General features: G+C 42.8%; 1 protein-coding gene across 1 annotated transcript in view; it reads left to right on the top strand.

Moving 5' to 3' along the window:
* The window catches only part of CACNA1S (calcium voltage-gated channel subunit alpha1 S), a 1,092,054-nt gene that overhangs the window by 532,960 nt on the left and 532,711 nt on the right, over positions 1-26,383 (top strand). Inside the window, 4 exon segments of the mRNA XM_040424151.1 lie at positions 7,212-7,299; positions 7,717-7,824; positions 20,242-20,294; positions 20,412-20,558. Of these exon segments, the coding sequence (XP_040280085.1) occupies positions 7,212-7,299; positions 7,717-7,824; positions 20,242-20,294; positions 20,412-20,558 (396 nt within the window).

The following is a 26,383-nucleotide window of genomic DNA, read 5'->3' as shown; positions in this document are numbered from 1 at the left end:
TTTTATATTTTTAGTTCTTCTAAACATATGTATTTGACCTGTATTTGTACTGGCTTTCAGTAAAATTGATATCCATTGACCGTCTAATAGACCTCATACTTACTTGTTCTTTTTATGTACGGTGAATGCATAATGTTTGGGACCTGTAGTACATTGGCCTGCTGTAAAATTGATATCCAATGACCATGTAATCTACCTCCAGCCACATTCTTACTTGTTCTTGCCTGCTGTAAAATTGATATCCAATGACCGGGTAATCTACCTCCAGCCAAATACTTACTTGGTCTTTTCTGCACGGTGAATAAATAATTGTTGCGGCCTCGGAGGAATTCAACACCATAGACGACCACGTGTTATCGAATTTCAACTATTATCATTAGTTATTTTTTTCAAGAGGGGGGATTTCATTAGCCATGTTTTTAATCCAATTTTTTATTTTTAGTTCTTTTAAACATATGTATTTGACCTGTATTTGTACTGGCCTACAGTAAATTATTTTATCTATTGACGCATAATGTACCTCTAGCCACATAATCAGAACTTCTTTTATGTCATGTGAATGCCTAATTTTTAAGGCCTGTACTCCCGTGGCCTAAAATTTTAAATTTTCTAGGCTCCAACAGGGGCACATTTCATAGAATTTCCCTTTTAAGACGCATAAAAATGTCCCCTGATTAAGATAAATATTTTTGGTTGGAATTTTTGTCATTGATCCCCCTCTAGTATGTCCACTGTCCATGTTGTGGGACTATTGTACACTTCTACTAATTATTTTGGTGGCTGCAAATATGAGCTGAAGGTTTTTCAGGTTTGCCTGCCATTAAAGCGAATGGGGCGTTCGCGAACCGTCCCGGACCGATGTTCGTCCATCACTACTGAACAACAGTCCAACCCTACATAGCCCAGTTAAGACGCTTCTGACGTTGTCTCTGGTTCATAAGTGGCTTGACACAAGAATGTGACAGTTGTAGCTCATGTGTGGTTTGCTCTTTAAGTGCTGACTCGAGCTGCAGTCAAAACCTTGGAATCTCCCCCAACTTCTTGATTGGTGTTTCTTGACAATCCTTTCATGGCTGTGGTTATCACTGGTACTTGTGCACTCTATTTTCTTCCGCTCAACTTGTCTTTATTATGCTTGGATACAGCACTCTGTGAACAGCCTGCTTCTTTAGCAATAACAGGGGTGTCAATGGGTGTTTTTTCATCAGTCTTCCCCATGATTGTGTAGCCTACTGAACCAGACTGAGGGATCATTTAAAGCAGGGATGGCCAATCTGAGGCTCTCCAGCTGTTGCAAAACTAAAACTCACAGCATGCCCAGACTGCCTACAGCTAGTAGCTTACAGCAGGGCAGGGTGGGAGTTGTAGTTTTACAACATCTGGAGAGCTGTAGGTTGGCCATGCTTAGGAAACCTTTGCAGGTGTATAGTGTTGATTACCTGGTTAGAGTGTGACACCATGCGTCTACAATATTGAACATTTTCACAATATTCTAATTTTCTGAGATACTGACTTTTAGATTTTCATTAGCTGTATTCATAATCATCAACATTAAAAGAATGAAATGCTTGAAATAGATCACTCTGTGTGTAATACATCTATATAATATATGAGTTTCACTTTTTGAATTGAATTACTGAAATAAATGAACTTTTTGATGATATTTTAATTTATTGAGATGCACCTGTATGCATTGTTCTAGTGGTGCTCCTAGTGTGCATAGTAAATATGTGGAGTACTGTGGGCCAGGCAATGACCCTCTGAGTTTCTGGGAAAGATATTCAAATTAGTGTTGGGCGATGCCTGGCACATTGCGGTGTTCGGCCGAACACCACGTGTGCTCAAGCCCAATGCTCGAGTCTCCTCCCCGCACGTTTGTTGGCTAATACGCAGCCAATAAACATGCAGGCAAGTACTGGCACTCACTGTAATGCCGTAGCCATGTTGGTTACTGGAATTACAGTGATTGGCTGGCCGGAACGCGTCATCGGGTGCTATATAACACCCGATGACACGTGGTTCGGCTCAGTCTTAGTCAGGGCGAGCTGCAGCAGAAGGGACAGATAGTGTAGGGACAGCAATAGTTATTTTTTTAGGCAGGGTTTAGTGTTGAAAGGTGTTAGAGACCCAAAAGTCCTTTTAAAGACTATTGTTTTATCTGGCTGAAATATATATTATTAGCACAACCTGCACTAAATTGCGCGCAATTGTTTGGCCGCTGCTGTCAGTGACACAACCTCTGCTACATCTGTTGTGTTACATTTGTGCATTCTAAATATCTGTGATATCCAGAATATTTGTTTGGCCGCTGCTGACAGCGACATTACCTGCGCTACATTTCCTGTATAACATTTGCGCATCCTAAATATCTGTGACATTCAGTGTAATATTTTCTTAGCCGCTGGTGACAGCGACATTACCTGCACTAGATATCCTGTATAACGTTTGCGCATACTAAATAACTGTGACATTCAGTGTAATTTATTTGCACATACAATTACAGAACCTGCGCTACTGTACGTGTGACATACTTGCAAGCATATATACCATTTAATATGCTCAAGGCGAGCAGTAAGGGAGGGGGAAGTGGCCGTGCTGCTGATGGTGCATGCAGAGGCAGTGGCCCTGGGTGCAGTGAAACTGTGCCTGTTGCCAGAGCACAAGAACACACTCATTCCAATGATTCCTAGCTTCATGTCCCAGTTTGAAGTCACACCAGTGCGACCAGGTGGTCGGTTGGATTGCAGCAGATAAAGCTTCCAGTCAGTTAAGCACCACCCTGTTTTCCCACAAAGTCCCAGTCTCAGTAGCCAAGAGTCTGGTCAACAGAATCCTCATCCTCGATCCTCCTTCCTCCAACCATGGAGAGTCTTGGCAAACAAGTGATCCCACACTCGGATATTCCGAGGAGCTCTTTTCATCCCTTGATTTAGGCCTCTCGTCAAGCCCGATTGAAGAGGGACATGAGGAGATCTTGTGCACTGATTCCCAAACTCTTGAGCATCCACAGTCAGAAGAAGATGACGGTGGGGAACCTTGTGTTTCACGAGGTGGATGATGATGATGAGACACAGTTGCCAATAAGTCAACAGCATTAAGTGTCTCAAGAGGTTAATTATGAGGATGAGACACAGTTGTCAATAAGTGAGGTTCTTGTTAGGTCAACAAGTCAGGAGGATGACCAGAGTGAGTAAGTGGAAGAGGAAATCACTGACCCAACCTGGGAAGGTGGCAAGCCGAGCAAAAACAGCAGTACAGAGGGGGAGAGATCCGCAGCACCGCAACAGGCTGGAAGAAGCAGTGGGGTGGCAAAAGGGAGAAGGCGGGCCACACCAAACAGGCCCGCAACTGTTCCCCAGAGCACCCCCTTGTGGCAATCTCCCTTGCTAAGGGGTAGGTGTTCCGCAGTCTGGCGCTTTTTTGAGGAAAAAAATGAGCAGGGGTGTGAACGCTAGCACCCTCACCACCACCAGCATGATCCGCCACATGGCATCAAAGCACCCTAATAGGTGCGCCGAACGTCTGTGTCCACAATCAGTGTCTGCGGGTCACACCACTGCCTCCTCTTGCCCTGTGTTACATGCTGGCCAATCCCCTGTCCAAGATGCAGGCCCAGATGCCTCCGGCCCTGCACCTGGATGTTCGCAAGCACCATCAGCTAGCAGATCCACTTCTGTGTCCCCGCGCAGCATACAGATGCCCATTCCCAAGGCCTTTAAATAAAAACGCGCAAATACCCAGCCACCCACCCACAGGCCATAGCACTAAATGCACACCTTTCCAAATTGCTGGCCCTGGAAATGTTGCCATTTAGGCTTGTGGACATTGAGGCTTTCTGCAGCCCCCAGTCCCCAGCTGCCACTATTTTTCCCGGTGTGCCGTCCCCGCCTTACACCAGCATGTGTCCTGTAACAATAGACGTGCCCTGACCAACACAGTTATTGGGAAGGTCCACCTAATGACTGACACATGGACAAGTGCTTGTGGCCAGGGACGCTACATTTTCCTGATGGCACTCTGAGTGAACGTTGTGGAGGCCAGGAGCGAGTCATACACTGGGATGGCACAGGTGCTACCGACGCCAAGGATTGCGGGCCCTGCTTCCATCAGGATTTCCGCCTCCAGCTACATTAGTGGCTGCAACCCCCCCTTCTCCTCCCCCACTTCCACCTCTGAATTCTCATCTTGCAGCACCAGTCAGCCATCAGTAAGTAGCTGGAAGCAGTGTAGCACTGCAGTGGGGAAGCGGCAACAGGCTGTGCTGAAACTAATTTGCTTCATTGACAAACAGCACACCGCTGTGGCAGGGTATAAGGGAGCAGACTAAGCTGTGGCTCTCGCCACTCAACCTACAACCAGGCATGGTTGTGTTTGATAATGGCCGTAACTTGGTGGAGGCTTTGGAGCTCGGCAAGTTCACACACATTCCATGCCTAGCCCACGTGTTCAGCTTAGTGGTTCAGCGGTTTCTCAAAACCTACCCCAATTTGCCTGAGCTACTGGTAAAGGTGCGCCGTGTGTGTGACCATTTCCAAAAGTCATCTACAGCTGCCTCTGGTCTGGCAACGCTGCAGCAGCGATTGCAATTGCCATCTCACCGACTGTTGTGCGACGTGAGGACGCGCTGGAACCCCACGTTCCACATGTTGGCCAGGCTTTGTAAGCAGCAGAGGGCAGTAGTGGAATACCAGCTGCAACATGGTTGTCACCTTTCCAGTCAGCTTCCGCTCTTCACAAGCGACGAGTGAGCATGGATGTCTGACCTCTATGAGGTTTCACGCAACTTTGAGGAATCAACAAAGATGGTTAGCGGCGATGCTATTAGCTATTATCAGCGTAACCATCACACTATTGAAACACTCGCTGCTCACAATGAAGGTGGACGCTTTACATATGGAAGAGGTGGAAATGGGGGAAGACAGTTTGTCTTCTCAGCGTGAATTGGATGATGAGGAGGAGGAGCAAGAAACGGTTGCCTCCTGTCAACTGAAAATGCTGACAGGTTGACTCTTCTCAAAATAAACAAGGCCTGGATTGCCTCTGACCTCTCTACTCCACCAGAGGAAAGCGGCTGAACATAAAGGCACTTTAAATGTGGCTTTTATGGTGTATTGAATACACTGTATTCCCATGCACCGCTTCCACCACAAAAAAGGATCTATGGTTCAATCTTCCTCTTTTTGTACTCCTCCTCCATCATATCAACATGCTTATTAGGCTGCCCTCGCTCCTAATGTTTTAGAGGGTCACCAGCAGGCCAACAATCATAATTTTTCAAGGGTATGTGTATGATGCCCTCCTTTAGGTGTGATAAAGGGTGTATTGGAGTGCCAGTTCCTTGTGATTTTTGGCAGCCCTTTCACTTAATGCATAGGCTTTATGAGTGTAGGAGTCCCACTACCTGAACAGTTGTACCACAATGTGAATGAGGCCCTCCTTTATGTGATATAAAGGTTGTATCGGAGTGCCTCTTACTTGTAATTTTTGGCAGCACTTGCACTTTATATACAAGTAAATATACAGGAAAGAATGTTTCCTAACAATTTTTCCTCTAAAATCGATTTTATCTTCGGTTTTGTGCGTATTATTGTCAGTCTGTAAAAGTGGCGTACTACTCGGACAACATCGTTCCCAGCAGCGACCTGGGAGTCCAAGATGCATCCAGACATCCTCCATGCTGTTCCCGAACCATTTCAGTGGTGTTTCCATCAGTTTCTAACTTTTTCCTGTGAACCAGACACCCTCCCCTCTTCAGAGCAGGGGGTGCCTGGTTTAAAGCTCTGGTTCTCCCACTGACTTCCATTGTGCTCTGGTGCTCTGTAGAGCACCCGAGCATCCCAAAGTGTTCTACTCGAGCACCAGAGCACCGAGCACTTTGGTGCTCGATCAACACTAATCCTAAGACTATCTCTCAATATATTGCGACGCCAAATACAACTAATTTTTTATAAAAAGTGATTTTATGGTGCAAAAGTAGTAAAACATGAAAATAAGAATATATCTGTTCATGCCATTATTGTATCAACCTGCAGAATAATGCTACCATATCATATATGGTAGAGAATTGCAATTTTTGCCCACCTCACCTGCCAAAAATGAAATAAAAAAAAACCCAAATATACCCCAAAATGGTGGCAATAAAAACTATGACTTGATCCGCAAAAAAAATGAGCCCTCACACAGCTCAGAGCTTTATAGCTCTTAAAAACTATTTCAGCAAATTCCATGTTAGGAAATCCAGATGCCGCTCCTTCCATTCTGATAGCTGTTGTGTCCCCAAACAGCAGTTTACGACCACATATGGCTTGTTAGCATATTCAAGCAAAAATGTGTAACAAATTTGGGGTGCATTTTCTTCTGTTACCCCTTGTGAAAATGAAACATCTGGATCTTTTATTGTAAAAAATTTAATTTTTTATTTACACAGCCAAGTGTTTCTAAATTCTTTGACTCATGCCTGTTGAGTCAAAGCACTCATTCTACTCCTCAGTAAATTCCATGAGGATTGTAATTTCCAAAATAGTGTACTTTTGGGGGATTTGCATTGTAGTGGTACCTCAGGATCTCTTCAAATCTGACATGGCACTTGAAAACCATTCTAGAAAAAACAGCCCAATGAGCAAATATGGGATGTTTCTGTAAACCACAGAATCAGGGTAATAAATATTGAAGTATGTTTTGCGGTCAACCCTTGCTTGAAAAAATTGATTAAAATGGAAAATCTGTTCAATAAAAATGAAAATTTGCATCTGGAACACCAAAAGGTTTAACAAAGTTTCTAAAATTAGCTTTGGATAGCTTAAGTGATGTCGTTTCTAAAATGAGGTCATTTATGGGTAGTTTCTACTATGTAAGCCCACTTAAAATCAATTCAGAACTTAATATTGTCTGGAAATTTTTCTTTAAAATTTTAAAAATTGTTTATAAAATTTTAGGTCCTCTAAGATGCCAACATAAAGTAGACAATGCAAAATTTTTTGGGAGGTATCACTATCTATTTTAAAAGCAGAGAAATTAAAATTTTAAAGATTTAGGATTTGTTTTATAAATAAAGTTAAAACGTATCGGCTCAAATTTGCCACTTACATGAGGTTTTATTACCAAATAAAGTGAAACATGTCATATTTTTAAATTAGGTTTGGTCAGGAGGGAGGGTAAATCGCCTGCTCTGGAAGTGATTAAACTTACCATTTATTTATTTTTTATTAAAGGTCCAGTGCTATCTCTGTAGTAAAGATTCTTAGGGTACTCAGAGTTTTACGTCCTCTTCGAGCAATAAACCGCGCTAAAGGTCTGAAGGTAGGCAAAATACAGTAGTCAGAGCTTAAATGGGTATTCTGGTACAAAAAATTATGTTCCATGGCCATCAAATGGTTAGAAAATAAATTCCCCTCCATGGAAATCCCTGTCAATGCCACTCAGTCAGCCACAGCTAAGTTGGGTCATCACTACAGCCAGTGATTGACTGAGCAGCATTCCCAGCCATTTCCTGCAGTGTGGAGATGTTTACAGGATGTGAAGCACAGTGGGGATCCAAAGTAGTAGCAGTGGGGCATTAACAAGGGGAGTATAAATTTGTTTATTTTTTTAATAGTTTAATTCCTAATGGATATCTTTTTTTGTACTGGTATACCTTTTTGAGCTTTTTCACCAACCTAATACTTTTACGTTTTTTAATTGCTTTTACACTTTGTATTTTCTTTTACCTTTCAACAGCATGTAGTGCAATGTGTATTTGTAGCCATTAAAACTATTGGAAATATTGTCCTGGTAACAACGCTCCTGCAGTTCATGTTTTCCTGCATTGGTGTACAGCTTTTCAAGGTAAGAAATCTAAAAAACCTTCTTCATCTTCCATTTTTACTTTGATCAGTTACTTATTGCTACCCTATGCTACTTTTATTCTTTAAAAATTCCTGAGATAAAAACTTTTTCCAAAGCCAGGATTTGTGTTAAAATAATAAAATATATTTTAAATCCCTTGCAACAAGCAGCACCACCACACCAGCCCTCAACTTCGGTTTCATGCTGCATACCACTGAGGCCACTAAATGGCTGCTGTGATCATATGGAGTAAACGGGACATCACTGCTGCAGCCATGTAAGCTCAGACTAGAGGTGAAGACTTTATTGGCTGAGTTGTGATATGAGGGGAATTAACCCCTTGACGACTTCTGCCAGAACATAGCGAGTGTCATAGCTGTAAGGTGCCTGCTGTAAGCTATTGTCTGTCATCTGCGAAAATGCTGATCGCAGCTCTTTAACCCCTGAGATGGCATGGTCAAATGTAGCCACAGCTTCTAAGAGTAGAAATCCAGGGACAGTTGCATTCCCGGTTCCTGAGTGGCTCCCCCACCTGGCGATTGGGTGAGCAGTTGGTTGACTCTGAAAGCTCTGGGCTCTCTGAAAAAATCCCTGCCACCTAACATACGAAAATAGCAAATCTGCAAAGAATTGCATTAGCAATTCAATTCAATGTATTATAGAAGCAATATAATGATGCATCTTGAAGTCACCTAGGGTGGCTTAAAAATATTTCTAAAAAGTTAACAATTCAAATCACCCCCTTCACCATAATTAAAATAAAAATAAGCAATAATTTAAAATAATCATAAGAATTGCTGTGTCCCAAAATGCCTGAATTATTAAGGGGGTTTTCTGATATTTTGATACTAATGACCTGTCCTCAGAATAGGTCGTCAGTATCTGATCAGTGGGGGTCCGACACCCGGGATCCCCACCGATCAGCTGTTTGAGAAGGTATCATTGTCCCTGTGTGCAGCTGCCTTCTCGAAGCTTATAAAGTACAGGCCATACATTTTATAGTGACTGTGCTTGGCATTGTGCTCAGCCCTAATGGTATCAAAATCTTGAAAAACCCATTTAACCTCTTCCGGACACATGGCCCTTATGTCCTGGTACTCCTGTGTATTTCCGATCACCGGGCTGTGATTGGAACCCGGTGCCTGCTCAAATCATTGAGCAGGCACCTTGGCTAAATGCGAGGGGGCGTCCCGTGACCCCCCCCCCCCCCCCCGTCACAGCGATCGCCGCAAACCGCAGGTCAATTCAGACCTGCGGTTTACGGTTTTACCTTGTCCGGCGGGCGGCGGTGCCATCGGGTCCCTATGCGGCTGTAGGGGGGACCCGATGGCATGGAAGGCAGCGTGATGCCTTCCTTAGGCATCTGCGCTACCTTCCGGTGACGAGCCTGTGAGAACCAGCCCCCTGGACCTCACAGGCCGGAAGCTGTATGAGTAATACACACAGTATTACTCATACATCCAATGCATTCCAATACAGAAGTATTGGAATGCATTGTAAAAGGGATTAGACCCCCAAAAGTTGAAGTCCCAAAGTGGGACAAAAATTTAAGTAAAAAAAAGTTGAAAAAATAAAGTTTTCCCCCAAAAAAATTACGTTTCAAGTAAAAATAAACAAAAACATAATTTTCCCCAAATAAAGTAAAAAAAATTGGTAAAAAACATATTAGGTATCGCCGCATCCATATCGACCGACTCTATAAACATATCACATGACCTAACGCCTCAGATGAACACCGTAAAAAAATAAGAAATAAAAACTGTGCTAAATAAACAATTTTTTTGTCACCTTACATCTCAAAAATTACAACAGTAAGCGATCAAAAAAGCGTATGCCCACCAAAATAGTACCAATCTAACCGTCACCTCATCCTGCAAAAAATTAGAACCCACCTAAGGCAATCACCCAAAAAATAAAAAAAAACTATGGCTCAGAATATGGAGACACTAAAACATCATCCTTTTTTTTGGTTTTAAAAAAGCTGTTATTGTGTAAAACTTAAGTAAACAAAAAAAAAGTATACATATTAGGTATCTCCGCGTCCATATCGACCGGCTCTATAAAAATATCACATGACCTAACCCCTCAGGTGGACACCGTAAAAAAAAAAAAGTGTAAAAAGTCATTTTTTGTCATCTTACATCACAAAAAGTGTAATAGCAAGCGATCAAAAAGTTATATGCACCCCAAAATAGTGCCAATCAAACTGTCATCTCATCCCGCAAAAAATGAGACCATACCTAAGATAATCGCCGAAAAACTGAAAAAACTATGGCTCTCATACTATGGAGACACTAAAACATTATTTTTTTGTTTCAAAAATGATATTATTGAGTAAAACTTAAATAAATAAAAAAAAGTATACATATTAGGTATCGCCACTAGAGATGGCCCGAATAGTTCGCCGGCGAATAGTTCCCGGCGAACATAGCTTGTTCGCATTCGCCGCGGCGGGCGAACATATGCGATGTTCGGTCCGCCCCCAATACATCATCATTGAGTAAACTTTGACCCTGTACCTCACAGTCAGCAGACACATTCCAGCCAATCAGCAGCAGACCTTCCCTCCCAGACCCTCCCACCTCCTGGACAGCATCCATTTTAGATTCATTCGGAATCTGCATTCTCAGTGAGAGGAGGGACAGTGCTGCTGCTGCTGATTCAATAGGGAAAGCGTTAGCTAGGGCAGTGTTCTGTGTCCACAGACTCATCTGCTGTAAGGACAGCGTCCTGACAGCACCCCAAAAAGCACTTTTCAGGGCTGGTACATCAGTCTGCTTTTTTTTTATTTTTATATATATATATATACAGGGTGGGCCATTTATATGGATACACCTTAATAAAATGGGAATGGTTAGTGATATTAACTTCCTGTTTGTGGCACATTAGTATATGTGAGGGGGGAAACTTTTCAAGATGGGTGGTGACCATGGTGGCCATTTTGAAGTCAGCCATTTTGAATCCAACTTTTGTTTTTTCAATAGGAAGAGCGTCAAGTGACACATCAAACTTATTGGGCATTTCACAAGAAAAACAATGGTGTGCTTAGTTTTAACGTAACTTTATTCTTTCATGAGTTATTTACAAGTTTCTGACCACTTATAAAATGTGTTCAATGTGCTGCCCATTGTGTTGGATTGTCAATGCAACCCTCTTCTCCCACTCTTCACACACTGATAGCAACACTGCAGGAGAAATGCTAGCACAGGCTTCCAGTATCCGTAGTTTCAGGTGCTGCACATCTCATATCTTCACAGCATAGACAATTGCCTTCAGATGACCCCAAAGATAAAAGTCTAAGGGGGTCAGATCGGGAAACCTTGGGGGCCATTCAACTGGCCCACGATGACCAATCCACTTTCCAGGAAACTGTTCATCTAGGAATGCTCGGACCTGACACCCATAATATGGTGGTGCACCATCACATTATGGGTGTCAGGTCAGAGCATTCCTAGATGAACAGTTTCCTGGAAAGTGGATTGGTCGTCGTGAGCCAGTTGAATGGCCCCCAAGGTCTCCCGATCTGACCCCCTTAGACTTTTATCTTTGGGGTCATCTGAAGGCAATTGTCTATGCTGTGAAGATATGAGATGTGCAGCACCTGAAACTACGGATACTGGAAGCCTATGCTAGCATTTCTCCTGCGGTGTTGCTATCAGTGTGTGAAGCGTGGGAGAAGAGGGTTGCATTGACAATCCAACACAATGGGCAGCACTTTGAACACATTTTATAAGTGGTCAGAAACTTGTAAATAACTCATGAAAGAATAAAGTTACGTTAAAACCAAGCACACCATTGTTTTTCTTGTAAAATTCCCAATAAGTTTGATGTGTCACATGACCCTCTTCTTATTGAAAAAACAAAAGTTGGATTCAAAATGGCCGACTTCAAAATAGCCGCCATGGTCACCACCCATCTTGAAAAGTTTCCCCCCTCACATATACTAATGTGCCACAAACAGGAAGTTAATATCACCAACCATTCCCATTTTATTAAGGTGTATCCATATAAATGGCCCACCCTGTATATTGCAGTTGCCTGCCCGTGTGTGAGAGGCTGCAGGCTCAGTCACAGACAGTACTGTGTGCACACCATTCATAAAGGGTGTGACAGAAAATACCTTGCAGATAAAAAAAAATTCTATTTAATCTTTTTCTGTGATATAATCACAGTTGCAAGCCAGTGTGTGTCAGGCCCACACAGACTGTATTGTGGCCACTGGCTAGGCCTTCACTTATACCGTTACAGGGTGTCACTCACTCACAAATACCTTGCAGATAAAAAAAAATTCAATTTAATATTTTTCTGTGATATAATCACAGTTGCAAGCCAGTGTGTGTCAGGCCCACACAGACTGTATTGTGGCCACTGGCTAGGCCTCCACTCATACCGTTACAGGATGTCACTCACTCAAATACCTTTCAGATAAAAAAAAATTCTATTTAATATTTTTCTATGATATAATCACATTTGCAAGCCCGTGTGTGTCAGGCCCACACAGACTGTATTGTGGCCACTGGCTAGTGGCTAGGCCTCCACTCATACCGTTACAGGGTGTCACTCACTCACAAATACCTCGCAGATAAAAAAAAATTCTATTTAATCTTTTTCTGTCATATAATCACAGTTGCAAGCCAGTGTGTGTCAGGCCCACACAGACTGTATTGTGGCCACTGGCTAGGCCTCCACTCATACCGTTACAGGGTGTCACTCACTCAAATACCTTTCAGATAAAAAAATTATATTTAATATTTTTCTGTGATATAATCACAGTTGCAAGCCCGTGTGTGTCAGGCCCACACAGACTGTATTGTGGCCACTGGCTAGTGGCTAGGCCTCCACTTATACCGTTACAGGGTGTCACTCACTCACAAATACCTCGCAGATAAAAAAAATTCTATTTAATATTTTTCTGTGATATAATCACATTTGCAAGCCCGTGTGTGTCAGGCCCACACAGACTGTATTGTGGCCACTGGCTAGTGGCTAGGCCTCCACTTTTACCGTTACAGGGTGTCACTCACTCACAAATACCTCGCAGATAAAAAATAATTATATTTAATCTTTTTCTGTGATATAATCACAGTTGCAAGCCAGTGTGTGTCAGGCCCACACAGACTGTATTGTGGCCACTGGCTAGGCCTCCACTCATACCGTTACAGGGTGTCACTCACTCAAATACCTTTCAGATAAAAAAAATTATATTTAATCTTTTTCTGTGATATAATCACAGTTGCAAGCCAGTGTGTGTCAGGCCCACACAGACTGTATTGTGGCCACTGGCTAGGCCTCCACTCATACCGTTACAGGGTGTCACTCACTCAAATACCTTTCAGAAAAAAAAATTCTATTTAATCTTTTTCTGTGATATAATCACAGTTGCAAGCCAGTGTGTGTCAGGCCCACACAGACTGTTCTGTGCCCACTTCCCACCACTTATATAGGGTGGCACAGTACCTTGCACGCATAGTAACACTTATCTAATAAAAAATGATAGGCAGAGGCAGGCCATGCCGCAGGGGCCGTCGTGGTCGTGGTGCTGTGATTTCCACTGGCCCTGGAATAATGCCCAGTGTTCAGAGGCCACGTTCCCTGAACCCAAAAAATTATGAGAAAATTGTTGACTGGCTTACACAGGACACCCAATCTTCCCTAAGAACCTTGACGCACCATCCTCCTCCAGCTCAGCTTTGGTCACCTGCTCTCAAGTTACTACTCTCCCGCCCGCCACTACCACCACAGCCACTTCACTTGATCCCTCAGAGGAGTTATTTACACATCAGTTGGATGAAATTAGTGATGCGCAACCATTATTGCCAGAGGATGGAGATAACAGGGATATGTCTCAGTCAGGCAGCATTACACACATGGACGTACAGTGTGATGATGATGATGTTGTACCCGCTGCTGCTTCCTTTGCTGAGGTGTCAGATACAAGTGAAGTGGTTGATGATGACGATGTGTCCGTGGATGCCACGTGGGTGCCTGCTCGAAGAGAAGAAGAAGTGGAGGAAAGTTCAGAAGGGGAGACAGAGAGAAGGAGGAGACGAGTTGGAAGCAGGGGGAGGTCGTCGCAAGGAGCTAGTGGCATAGTCAGACAGCATGTATCGGCACCTGGGGTCAGCCAGACAGCACGCCAATCAACACATGCTGTTGCCACCACCAAAATGCCGTCATTGCAAAGCTCAGCAGTGTGGCATTTTTTTTGTGTGTCTGCCTCTGACAACAGCAATGCCATTTGCAACCTGTGCCAAAAGAAACAGAGTCGTGGGAAATCCAACACCCACCTAGGTACAACTGCTTGGCGAAGGCACATGATCGCACATCACAAATGCCTATGGGATCAACACATGATGACAAGTAGAAGCAGCACACAAGCTCAAAGCCACCATTCTCCTACTGGTCCAGCATCTTCAGCCACGTCAACCACTGCTGTCCTCCTTGCCCCCTCTCAACCACCCGCCACTCCGCCTCTCACCTTCAGCAGTTCCATCTCATCTGCCCACAGTCAGGTGTCTGTAAAGGAAATGTTTGAGCGTAGGAAGCCAATGTCGCAGAGTCACCCCCTTGCCCGGCGTCTGACAGCTGGCTTGACGGAACTCTTAGCCCGCCAGCTTTTACCATACCAGCTGGTGGAGTCTGAGGCCTTCAAAAAATTTGTTTCTATTGGGACACCACAGTGGAAGGTACCCGGATGAATTATTTTTTCAAAAAAGGCAATCCCAAACCTCTACTCAGTGATTGAAAACGAAGTCATGGCATCTCTGGCATACAGTGTTGGGGCAATGGTCCATCTGACCACTGATACCTGGTCTGCAAAGCACGGTCAGGGCAGGTATATCACCTACACTGCGCATTGGGTTAACCTGCTGACGGCTGCCAAGCATGGAATGCGTGGCTCTGCAGCGGAGTTGGTGACACCGCCACGACTTGCAGGCAGGCCTACTGCCACCTCCTCTACTCCTCCTACTCCATCCTCTTCAATAACCTCCTCGGCTGAGTCCTCTTCTGCTGCGGCGTCTGGCTGCACATCAACTGAATCCCCCCAGCTCCCCAGGGGCTATTCCACATCCCGGATACGACAGTGTCACGCTGTCTTGGGGTTGACATGCCTGAAAGCAGAGAGCCACACCGGACCAGCACTCCTGTCCGCCCTGAACGCACAGGTGGATCAGTGGCTGACCCCGCACCAACTGGAGATCGGCAAAGTGGTGTGTGACAATGGAAGCAATTTGTTGGCTGATTACCTCACCTTCATTAAGATGAATGAGGCATGGTTCCCGAAGGGACTGACAGTGGGGGATACGTTTGACTAACAAAAGGCCTGATGACATGCCTTGGCATCAAAATGGTCCCCACGCTGCTGTATTTAATGTCTGCATACCGGATGACTTTCATGAATTCTCCGCCACCAACTAGGGTTCAAGCCGCAATGTTTTAGTCACATTTCTGCCTTGAAAACATCAATTTTTCTGGCCGCTGCTACAACAGCGGCTGCAACAATAACATTATTTTTTAGGCATGTGTACATGCCTAATTTTTCTGGCCTCTGGTGCTGCACTGTGGCTGCAAGAACAAAACCAAAAAAAAAAGGCACATACAAGTGTCAATTCCCCTTTGTGATCGTTACCTTGTTGTGGTGAAGGGGCTTGCGTATCACAATGAAGCGATCATCACCTCTATGAGTGTGTTGGCAATGTTGCCACAGCCCAGATGATAAGGCCGTTGCTTCATTATGATCAGACCAAAAGCGATCGGCTGGATAATTTTTCATAGAATAAACTTAAATTATTTATTTTTATTTTTTAAGTTGTATGGGTGGGTTTTTAATACATAAAATAAAAAAAACATAATAAAGTTTCTTAATAGTTTATTAGAAATAATGCAGACAATTTAAAAAATCCCCATCAATTCCAATACAAAGCAAGTACAAAGTTCAGAACTAAATTATTCCAGGATGTTGTAATGGTTCGTTAATTCGACAATGGTTAATCATTTCGACACACGTCCCCGGATACCGGACGTAACAGGGATTAAACTGATAGGAATAGTACTAGTTAAGACCCCACTCATATAGGGTGTCACAGCACATTGCTCCGTGCACGCGCAGTGCCCCAACTTGGGAGTACCCGACCTCTATTTTTTCTTTCACAAAAGGCAATCCCACCATGATATGGGACGTAACAAGGATTAAACTGATGAGAATAGTACTACAGAAAATACCACTCATATCGGGGGTGACAGTAAATTGCACGGCGCAGACGCAGTGACCGTGGCGTGGATTCAAACAAAGGGGAGGGAGCCTGCATTTTTTTAACCATCTCCTCGTTCGAAAAATCAATTTAATAAATGGAGCCCAGATTGGGGACGTAACAGGGATTAAACTGATGAGAATAGTACTACAGAAAATAGCACTCATATCGGGTGTGAGAGTAAATTGCACGGCACAGACGCAGTGACCGTGGCGTGGATTCAAACAAAGGGGAGGGAGCCAGCGTTTTTATCTCCCCGTTCGAAAAATTTATTTAATAAATGGATCCCAGATTTGGGACCATACAGGGATTAACCTGATGAGAATAGTACTACAGAAAATACCACTCACGGGTGTGACAGTAAATTGCACAGTGCAGACGCAGTGACCGTGGCGTGGATTCAAACAAAGGGGAGGGAGCCAGCGTTTTTTTAACGATCTCCACGTTCGAAAAATCTATTTAATAAATGGACCCCACATTGGGGACATAACAGGGATTAAACTGATGAGAATAGTACTACAGAAAATACCACTCACGGGTGTGACAGTAAATTGCACAGCGCAGACGCAGTGACCGTCGCGTGGATACAAACAAAGGGGAGGGAGCCAGCATTTTTTTAACCATCTCCCCGTTTGAAAAATTTATTTAATAAATGGACCCCAGATTGGGGACGTATAAGGGATTAAACTGATGAGAAGAGAGAACTACAGAAAATACCACTCATATCGGGTGTGACAGTAAATTGCACGGCGCAGACGCAGTGACCGTGGTGTTGATTCAAACAAAGGGGAGGGAGCCAGCGTTTTTTTAACCATCTCCCCGTTCGAAAAATCTATTAAATTCACCTTTCGGGGACCCTTGGTGTTGTACGTGGCTGGGTGGAGGAAGAAACCTTCAATGACATCAACGGGTCATGGCTAGCTTGGTATCCAACCTTGTGCAAATGGGAAGTTTGCGGTTGGGCAAATGGACTGTTTGCGGTGCATTAAAAGGGTAGTTTGGTTTGTCAATGTCTGTGAAGTGGGCGTAACCCTTACACTACCTGATCGATACAACATCATACCTGATCGTATACACACACTGGATGTTTTAAACCACGTTGTTCAAAAAAAAATTGGATTGTTAGGTGATTTATGCCCTTTATGGATTAAAATCCAACTCTGCGTCAACTATGTAATTTTCCATGGGAGTTTTGCCATGGATCCCCCTCCGGCATGCCACAGTCCAGGTGTTAGTCCCCTTGAAACAACTTTTCCATCACTACTGTGGCTAGAAAGAGTCCCTGTGGGTTTTAAAATTCGCCTGCCTATTGAAGTCTATGGCGGTTTACCCGGTTCGCCCGTTCACGAACATTTGCAGAAATTTGCGTTCGCCACTCGCGAACGGAAAATTTTATGTTCGCGACATCTCTAATCGCCACGTCCATAATAACCTGCTCTATAAAAATATCACATGAACTAACCCCTCAGGTGAACACCGTAAAAATTTAAAAAAATTTAAAAACTGTGTAAAAAAGCCATTTTTTGTCACCATACATCACAAAAAGTGTAATATCAAGCGATCAAAAAGTCATACGCACCCCAAAATAGTGCCAATCAAACTGTCATCTCATCCCGCAAAAATCATACCCTACCCAAGAGAATCGCCCAAAAACTGAATAAACTATAGCTCTCAGACTATAAAAACACTAAAACATGATTTTGTGTAAAACTTACATAAATAAAAAAATTGTATACTTATTAGGTATCGCCGCGTCCGTTACAACCTGCTCTATAAAAATACCACATGATCTAACCTGTCAGATGAATGTTGTAAAAAAAAAAACATGCCAAAACAGCTATTTCTTGTTACCTTGCCTCACAAAAAGTGTAATATAGAGCAACCAAAAACCACCCTAAACTAGTACAAATAAAACTTCCACCCTATCCCGTAGTTTCTAAAATGGGGTCACTTTTTTGGAGTTTCTACTCTAGGGGTGCATCAGGGGGGCTTCAAATGGGACATGGTGTCAAAAAAACAGTCCAGCAAAATCTGCCTTCCAAAAACCGTATGGCATTCCTTTCCATCTGTGCCCTGCCGTGTGCCCGGACAGCAGTTTACGACCACATATGGGGTGTTTCTGTAAACTACAGAATCAGGGCCATGAATATTGAGTTTTGTTTGGCTGTTAACCTTTGCTTTGTAACTGGAAAAAAATATTAAAATGGAAAATCTGCCAAAAAAGTGACATTTTGAAATTATATCTCTATTTTCCATTTATTCTTGTGGAACACCTAAAGGGTTAACGACGTTTGTAAAATCAGTTTTGAATATCTTGAGGGGTGTAGTTTCTTAGATGAGGTCACTTTTTTGGAGTTTCTATTCTAGGGGTGCATCAGGGGGCTTCAAATGGGACATGGTGTAAAAAAAAACTGTCCAGCAAAATCTGCCTTCCAAAAACCGTATGGCATTCCTTTCCTTCTGCGCTCTAATGTGTGCCCATACATCAGTTTACAACCACATATGGGGTGTTTCTGTAAACTACAGAATCAGGGCCATAAATATTGAGTTTTGTTTAGCTGTTAACCCTTGCTTTGTAACTGGAAAAAAAAATATTAAAATGGAAAATCTGCCTAAAAAGTTACATTTTGAAATTGTATCTCTATTTTCCATTCATTCTTGTGGAACACCTAAAGGGTTAATGACGGTTGTAAAAATCAGTTTTGAATCCCTTGAGGGGTGTAGTTTCTAGAATGGGGTGATTTTTGGGTGGTTTCTATTATGTAAGCCTCACAAAGTGACTTCAGACCTGAACTGGACCTTAAAAAGTTGGTTTTTGAAAATTTCGGAGAAATTTCAAGATTTGCTTCTAAATTTCTAAGACTTTCAACGTCACCCAAGAATAAAATGTCATTCCCAAAATGATCCTAACATGAAGTAGACATATGGGGAATGTAAAGTAATAACTATTTTTGTAGGTATTACTATGTATTATAGAAGTAGAGAAATTGAAACTTGGAAATTTGGAAGTTTTTCCACATTTTTGGCAAATTTGGTATTTTTTTATAAATAAAAATGATTGATTTATTTTTTTACTCCATTTTACCAGTGTCATGAAGTACAATATGTGACGAAAAAACATTCTCAGAATGGCCTGGATAAGTAAAAGCGTTTTAAAGTTATCACCACTTATAGTGACACTGGTCAGATTTGCAAAAAATTGCCTGGTCCTTAAGGTGAAATAAGGCTGTGTCCTTAAGGAGTTAAGGCTACTTTCACATTAGTGAAAACAAAACCCTAAGTTAATGGGTCAATAATGATAAATGTTGGGCAACCCTGTCCCTGTAAACAGAATATATAACGACAAAATGGGTGACCTTGTTAAAGCTTAACTTTTAATCAACAATAAATATAAGATAAATGTTGACATAGTATTTATCATTACTGTCTCTTTGGGTAGGGTATTTCATAGCTTGAAAAGTAGCCTAACCAGAATAATCAAGTCCTTTTCTTGCGCTGTTTTCCCCAGTTTTATTCAATTTTATGTGCATTCAGCTGTACAATTACTGTGGTCCAGATGCATTAACCTACATTTATGAACATTAAAATGTATTTTAAATGATTTTTTTTCTTTCTTTAGATGTTTTCTGGAACTTGTTAAATACCTTCATTTGAAATAAAGATAATAATTTAAAAAATAATCTGCTATCTTCTTGCCCATGCTGTCAGCTTATCTAGGTCTTTCTGTAACATTTAAAAATCAGGATGTGTATCCTACACTGTTTTGTATCATCAGCAAAAGCTGACACCTTACTCTCAATCCCATTCACAAGATCATTGATTAAGACAGATCCTTGTTATACCATCTGCTGCCTTTAGCCCATTTTAAGTATGTACCATTTACAATGTCCCGTAACCAATTCTTTACCCATGTGCAAATATTGTCCCCTGGTCTCTGCATTTGTAGCTTCAGCACAAGGCTCTTGTGTAATACTGTATGAAAGTTATAGAGTTATCTGCCATTATGATCAAGATATGGACTATCTTCTGCATATGGACTAAAGCTATATAAGTAAATCCCTGTCAGATTATATTAAAAACCTGATTTAAATAAAGTAATTTTTTTTGTTGATACATTGACTTTGACAATAAAGTTCTTGACTATGTTCTGCTTGTTTACCTTTAGGGAAAATTTTACAGCTGCACTGATAGCACAAAGATTACACAAGAAGACTGCAGGTATGATCAGTGCTCTATTGATCTCTTACTGCCTGTTTTTTCCATCTCATAGGAAGAAATCCTCCCTATACCATTAAATCTACCAGTATGTTTTTACAATGGCTTTTTTATCATTAGGGGCTATTTTATTGATGTTAAAGATGGAGACCCTACTCAGCTGCAGCTGAAGCCAAGAATTTGGATGCACAGCGATTTCCATTTTGATAATGTACTCTCTGGAATGATGTCTCTTTTTACCATCTCCACCTTTGAGGGCTGGCCACAGTATGTATATAAATTATTATATACTCATATTGCTTTATTTAAAATGTTATTATGATTATATCTCCACTTGCAGTATACACCACTCCTTAAAGGGAACCGGTCACCTCCAAAAACAATCCCAAGCAGCCAGCAGTACCTGACTGTAGCCAGCACCTTTTTACCGACGATAATTTTCTTCCTGAAGGCCGATGCAGCTAAAGCTCAGAAAACGTTCTTTTATTCCCTGCCAGCGCGCTTCTCTAGTCATAATTGAAGTCAAGGGGGCAGCGGCCTCTTTGCTTCAAGTAAAGATAACCACGCCCCCTTCCCTGCCCCATCGCTGTGACTGACAGCCGGCAGTTCGGCTGGTTTTGCCGAACTCTCTGCATAAGCGCTGTCGGAGATCTAGGGGCAACGTCCAGCGACACAGTAGCGCTTACCAACACACCTGAAACTGTTGCAAGAATTCAGGGAGAGCATATGTTTTGGGTTTTCTAGACAGCACGGACAGTGCTCTGCCTATTAAGCAGAGACACTGTGGGCCAGATTTATCATTACTCTGACAGCTCACTCCACTTTCACATATGGCTAAAGTCAGTTTTAGCCAAGTCAGATTTATGATCGGCCCTTTAAGACTGTGATAAATGTGGTTTGACGGTAGCAGTTTATCCGTCAGTAAGCAACTTTACAAAAGTCGCACGTCTTTATAAAAAAGTTGCATGTTCTATTAAAAAGTCTCATAAGATAAGCATGGTCCTCACTGGAGTGAAATTGCGCATTTCTTTGCGACTTTTTTGCAACTTTTTAAATAGTCGCAATAGTAAATCTGTCTAGAGATTAATTTACATAAGAAAACACGGCCACTTTCAGAAAACTGGCAAGCATAGTGCAGAGCGAAAAAAAGTCACAAATTTTTGCGCAGTTTTAGCGATTGCGCAAAAATTTGCGACTTTTTCACTCCATTATTCTGACTTGAGCTCATAATAAATCTAGCCCTGTATGTTTATCTTTAAGAGGGCTCCTATCCTTTAAAGTAGGCATCCTCAAACTGTGGCCCTCCAGCTGTCGTAAAACTACAACTCCCACAATGCCCTGCTGTAGGCTGATACCTGTAGGCTGTTCGGGCATGCTGGGAGTTGTAGTTTTGCAACAGCTGGAGGGCCGCAGTTTGAGGATGCCTGCTTTAAAGCTAAGCTACATGTTTGCTTTCTTTTTTTTTTTCTTCTTTCTCTTTTCTTGGTCCTCTGGCTAGTCCATTACCTTCAGCTCTCAAGGATACCAAAGCAATACATATTTTTACATTATTGCCTTATCGCCACTTTGGTCACGGGGGGATGATATCCTGCTTGTTAGTTATCTGTTTTGTTACCAGTTTCTCAGTCTAGGGGAGGCTCCTTTGCTCTGTCGTTGGAAGTCCGTATCCTATTTAGGAACTCATCTCTACCCAGTTACAGACGGTGCACCCCTCTCCACAGAGGGGTTCTTACTCTTATTTTTTTATTTGCTTGTTTTGTGGTTTTTCCTGCGAAGGTTAGAAACTGCACAGTACCAGTGACATCACCTTGTCACCACATTTATTTTTTTATTTTTTATTTTTCTTCTCTCTTACTTTGCATTTTAACATTATTTAGGGATACATAAGTGGACTCTTGAGCTCTTTTCTATATCCTTTACTTCATTCTTTGTTTCAATCCTTAACTTTCCTGACCGACCCCTTCATACCCTACCTCACTGTAACAGGGTTCCGAAGGTGCACTCGGTCCCCCATTACCCGCAGACCTGTTGCTTAGCTTTGGGAATGAGGATCTGTGTTTGACCTCATTCCCAGGGCGGCTTTAATAGCTGGGTGGCTCCCTGCTCCTAGTCTGCCTTGAGCGCCGAGCTGATCACTCGGTGCTCGACTGGTTGGTCTGTCGGTCATGTGACGCTGGCCACGTCACACGATCCTCACTCCCCACTATAAATACAGGCAGCCTGCTGGCCACAGGATGCCTGTTAATTTAGGTTCCACCTGTGATTTGGTCTTTCCTGGCGTACTTACCTCCTGCTGAATTCCTGACGATCCTCTGCCTGCTCCTTGTGTACTTTGCTGCTATCCTGGTATTCTGACCCCAGCCTCCTCCTGACGTTCCTCTGCTGACTCCTTTGGTACTTCACGTCTCTCCTGGTATTTATGACCCCAGCTTCTCCTGACAATTCTCTGCTTGCTCCATTTGTACTTTGTAGCTTTCCTGGTATTGACTCGGTCCGTTCACATCCTGTTGTTTGTCTGTCTGTCATCCCTGCACTTATTCCAAGTTAGGGATTGCCGTCCAGTTGTCCCCTGTCATTAGGACTCGCGAGGCAAGTAGGCAGAGCCAGGGGTAAGGGTGGAGCGCAGTGGTCACTTCCCTCCCCCCTGTGTGTGTGTATGCGACCGTTACACTCACCCTCCCATTTGTGACTATGGTTTCACCTGGTGTCAGAATCGCTTCACTAAATGTAAGAGGGTTTAATGTTCCTGAAAAACGCTCTAAGGTTTTATACGGCATGCACAGAGAGAGGGTGCAGATTATTTTGCTACAGTAAACACATTTTAAGCAAGGCCATATCCCGGGTACATACTCTAAACATTACTCCTACTGGCCTCACAGTACCAATTCTGACTCTAAGTCGAAAGAGGTCTATGTTGTTTTGCATAAATCTCTGACTTTTTTAGATACCCAGGCAGACCCATGTTCCTTTTTCTGAAGCTGAGGATCCATGAGAGAACGTACACCCTCGGGAACCTATACTTACCGAACTTAAGACAAAGTAAAGCGCTAACAGGTATCTTGTCAAAATTAGACGCCTTCGCTGAAGTGGTCATTTTGCTAGGGGGTGACTTCAACATGAACTTGGAGCCCTTGTTGGATTCCTCCATGGGCAAATCAATGGTCCTCACTCTGCAATTTCTCAAGCAAAACAAGCATTACACTCTATGCAACTGGTAGATACAGTATATGGTGCATCCTGCACCCTAAGGACAGGAACTACACCTATTTTTCCCCAGCCCATCAATCTTGCAGTAGACTGTATCTGTTCCTGATCTTTCACCATGCATTGACCTTCCACCCAACATGCATATAGAGACCTCCATCTGGTCTGACCACTCCCCAATATTCCTGTCTTTGGAATTACTGGGACTAGTGGCTAGGCAGTGGACTTGGCGCCTAAATGAGGCTCTCTTTTGTGACAGTGTATGTCTGCGTGATCTGCAGTCAGCCATTGAGGGTTTCATAACGGATCACTCATTGGATCTTTCGGCTCTTCCTCTGCAATGGGAAGCACTAAAATGTGTCTTACGAGGGGTATTTATCCAAAATGGAGCTAGACTCAAGAGGGAGCAGGCCACCAAAGTACAACAGTTATTTCCCCAGGTAACTGCATTAGAGTATTCACATAAACAATCACTGGATTCAGGGCTCCTCACTGAGCTTACCCTGGCCTGAGATCACCTTCAGAAGGTTCTCACCAAATCTAGAAATGCCAAAAGGTTTCGCAGTTACCTGTTTGAAAACTCCAACAAACCTGGGAAAGCCCTAACGAGACTCATACATGCTCGCCAACAAGCAAGTTACATTCCCACTATTAAAGATACGAGGGGCATATCAGTTTACCAGCCACCCAAAATAGCTGAGGTCTTTAAATCATATTACGAATCACTATATAACATTAGGGGCCAATTGGCTGATATGCAGACTTAAGACTTAGACAACCGCATCAAAACATGTGAAGAAGAAAAGGCACTGCCCTCAATTTCTGAAGAGGTGAGCTCTACAATGGAGTAGGCATTCTCGGAGATGGAGATCAAAGAGACCGGGTCCAGATGGGTTTACTGCACCTTTTTTAAAGAAATTTCGAGACCTCCTAGTACCTTTCCTCTTGAAGGTATTTAATAGCATCACCCCTTCCTGCCCTTTTCGTAAACAAGCGGTAGAGGCACATATAGTCGTGATCCCGAAACCTAACAAAGATGTGACCATCTGCAATAATTATCAACCCATAATTAATTGTGACATCAAATGTATTCTAAACTGTTAGCAAATTGCCTCAGCAAAGTGCTTCTGGATGTTATCCACAGAGATCAAGTAGGCTTTGTGCCAAGCAGAGAGACTAGGGATAACACTATACGTACTATTAATTTTATTTCCAGGGCACGTAGTCATCAGGTTCCTCTGTGTCTCCTACTGAAAAAGCATTTCATAGGGTGCATTGGAGATTTATGATAGTTTCTCTGAAACAAATAGGCTTAGGGCCTAGCTTTGTGGATAGGGTTTGTGCCCTTTACACCAATCCCACAGCCAGAGTCCGAGCTAATGGTATCCTAGCACTCTCTTTTAATATTAGAAATGGGACTCGACAAGGGTGCCCTCTATCACCCCTGCTGTACGTCTTGGTAATGGAACATCTAGCCAATGCGCTGAGAAGGACATTTTTGGAATATGTTGCGGGGATTGCCAGCATAAGCTGGCACTTTATGCGGATGATCTCCTCCTGTAGGTCTCATGCCCTCATACTCATGCTCTCAAGCCCTCGCATCTATTCTTAGCAAATTTAAGCAGTTTGGCTATCTCAGCAACTTCAAGATTATTCTCAAAAGTGAAATGTTTAAAATATCGCTCCCTGCAACTGATGTGCTCCTTGTACAAAGCAATTTCTCTTTTCACTGGCAGACTCAGAGCCTTAACTACTTAGGGTTACGGATCCTGATTCCCGACTCATTTACGCCTACTATATCCGCGCAATTATTTACCATTGCAGAGGAAGACCCTAGAAGACCTGCTGAGATACTCATTGAAATCTCTGTCATGGTTTGGCAAGATGAGTATAGTCAAAATGGATATTTTGCCGAGATTTTTGTATCTCTTTCAAACAATACCCATATGTGTACCAGGTAAATTCTTTTTGACTCTTCACAGAGCCATAACACGTTTTGTGTGGGGTACAAATAAACCTAGGATTAACATTAAGGTATTGACCAAATCCAGAAGTAAAGGGGAGCGGGACTGCCAGACTTAACACTGTACCATGCTTCAGCGATCCTCATGTGGATCTTAAACTGGTCTAATATGTCATCTCTAAAACTTTTGGTCCAGCTGGAACATGAATTTTCCCTGATGGACCTGTTGATTACTCCATGGGTGACCCGGGATGATAGACCACCATTAGAGGAATGGCCCTTCTTAGTTTTTCATGCTCTTACTCAATGGGACAGCTGGGTCTTGAAGTTTCAGATATCACAAGAGACCAGATCCTATGACGCCCCTTATTGGCAATCCTGCTTTTGCCCCTGGACTAAGGCTAGATAGGTTCCTAATATGGAATAGATCTTCCTATCCCCAGGTCCAAGATGCCATAAAAAATGTAAAAGTAGTGTCTTTTAAATACCTTAATCTGGATGAAAGGCTTAGAGGCTCTTTGTGGCTTACATATGCTCAGTTTCCTAAATAGCTTACTCAGCCAAGAGCATAGTCATAACTTAACGGACTTTGACATTCTTTTTATACAATCTGACACTCACTTCAGATTGTTTTCACAGATGTATAAGATTTAATTCAGATGTAGCTCCCTATTTTTGAAAATAGGAAGTAGACCTATATAACGGACCGTTTCAGCAGACAAGGGGTTAAAATCAGTTTAGGCGATAAGCCCCTTTCTGAGAGACAGGCACAGCTACTGCAGGATACACCAAACTCCCGAACTGGAAACAAAATAGCACTCCAAACTGGAACCTCACGAATAGCTGCTAGCAGACGAACAGGAATCAGCTTACACTCCTGGCAATCAGTCCCTAACAGCATACAGCGGATCCCCCCAATAACGAG

Source organism: Bufo bufo, chromosome 3 (assembly GCF_905171765.1).
Source record: "Bufo bufo chromosome 3, aBufBuf1.1, whole genome shotgun sequence".
Lineage (NCBI taxonomy): Eukaryota > Metazoa > Chordata > Amphibia > Anura > Bufonidae > Bufo > Bufo bufo.
This window is presented reverse-complemented; position numbering and strand designations above follow the sequence as displayed.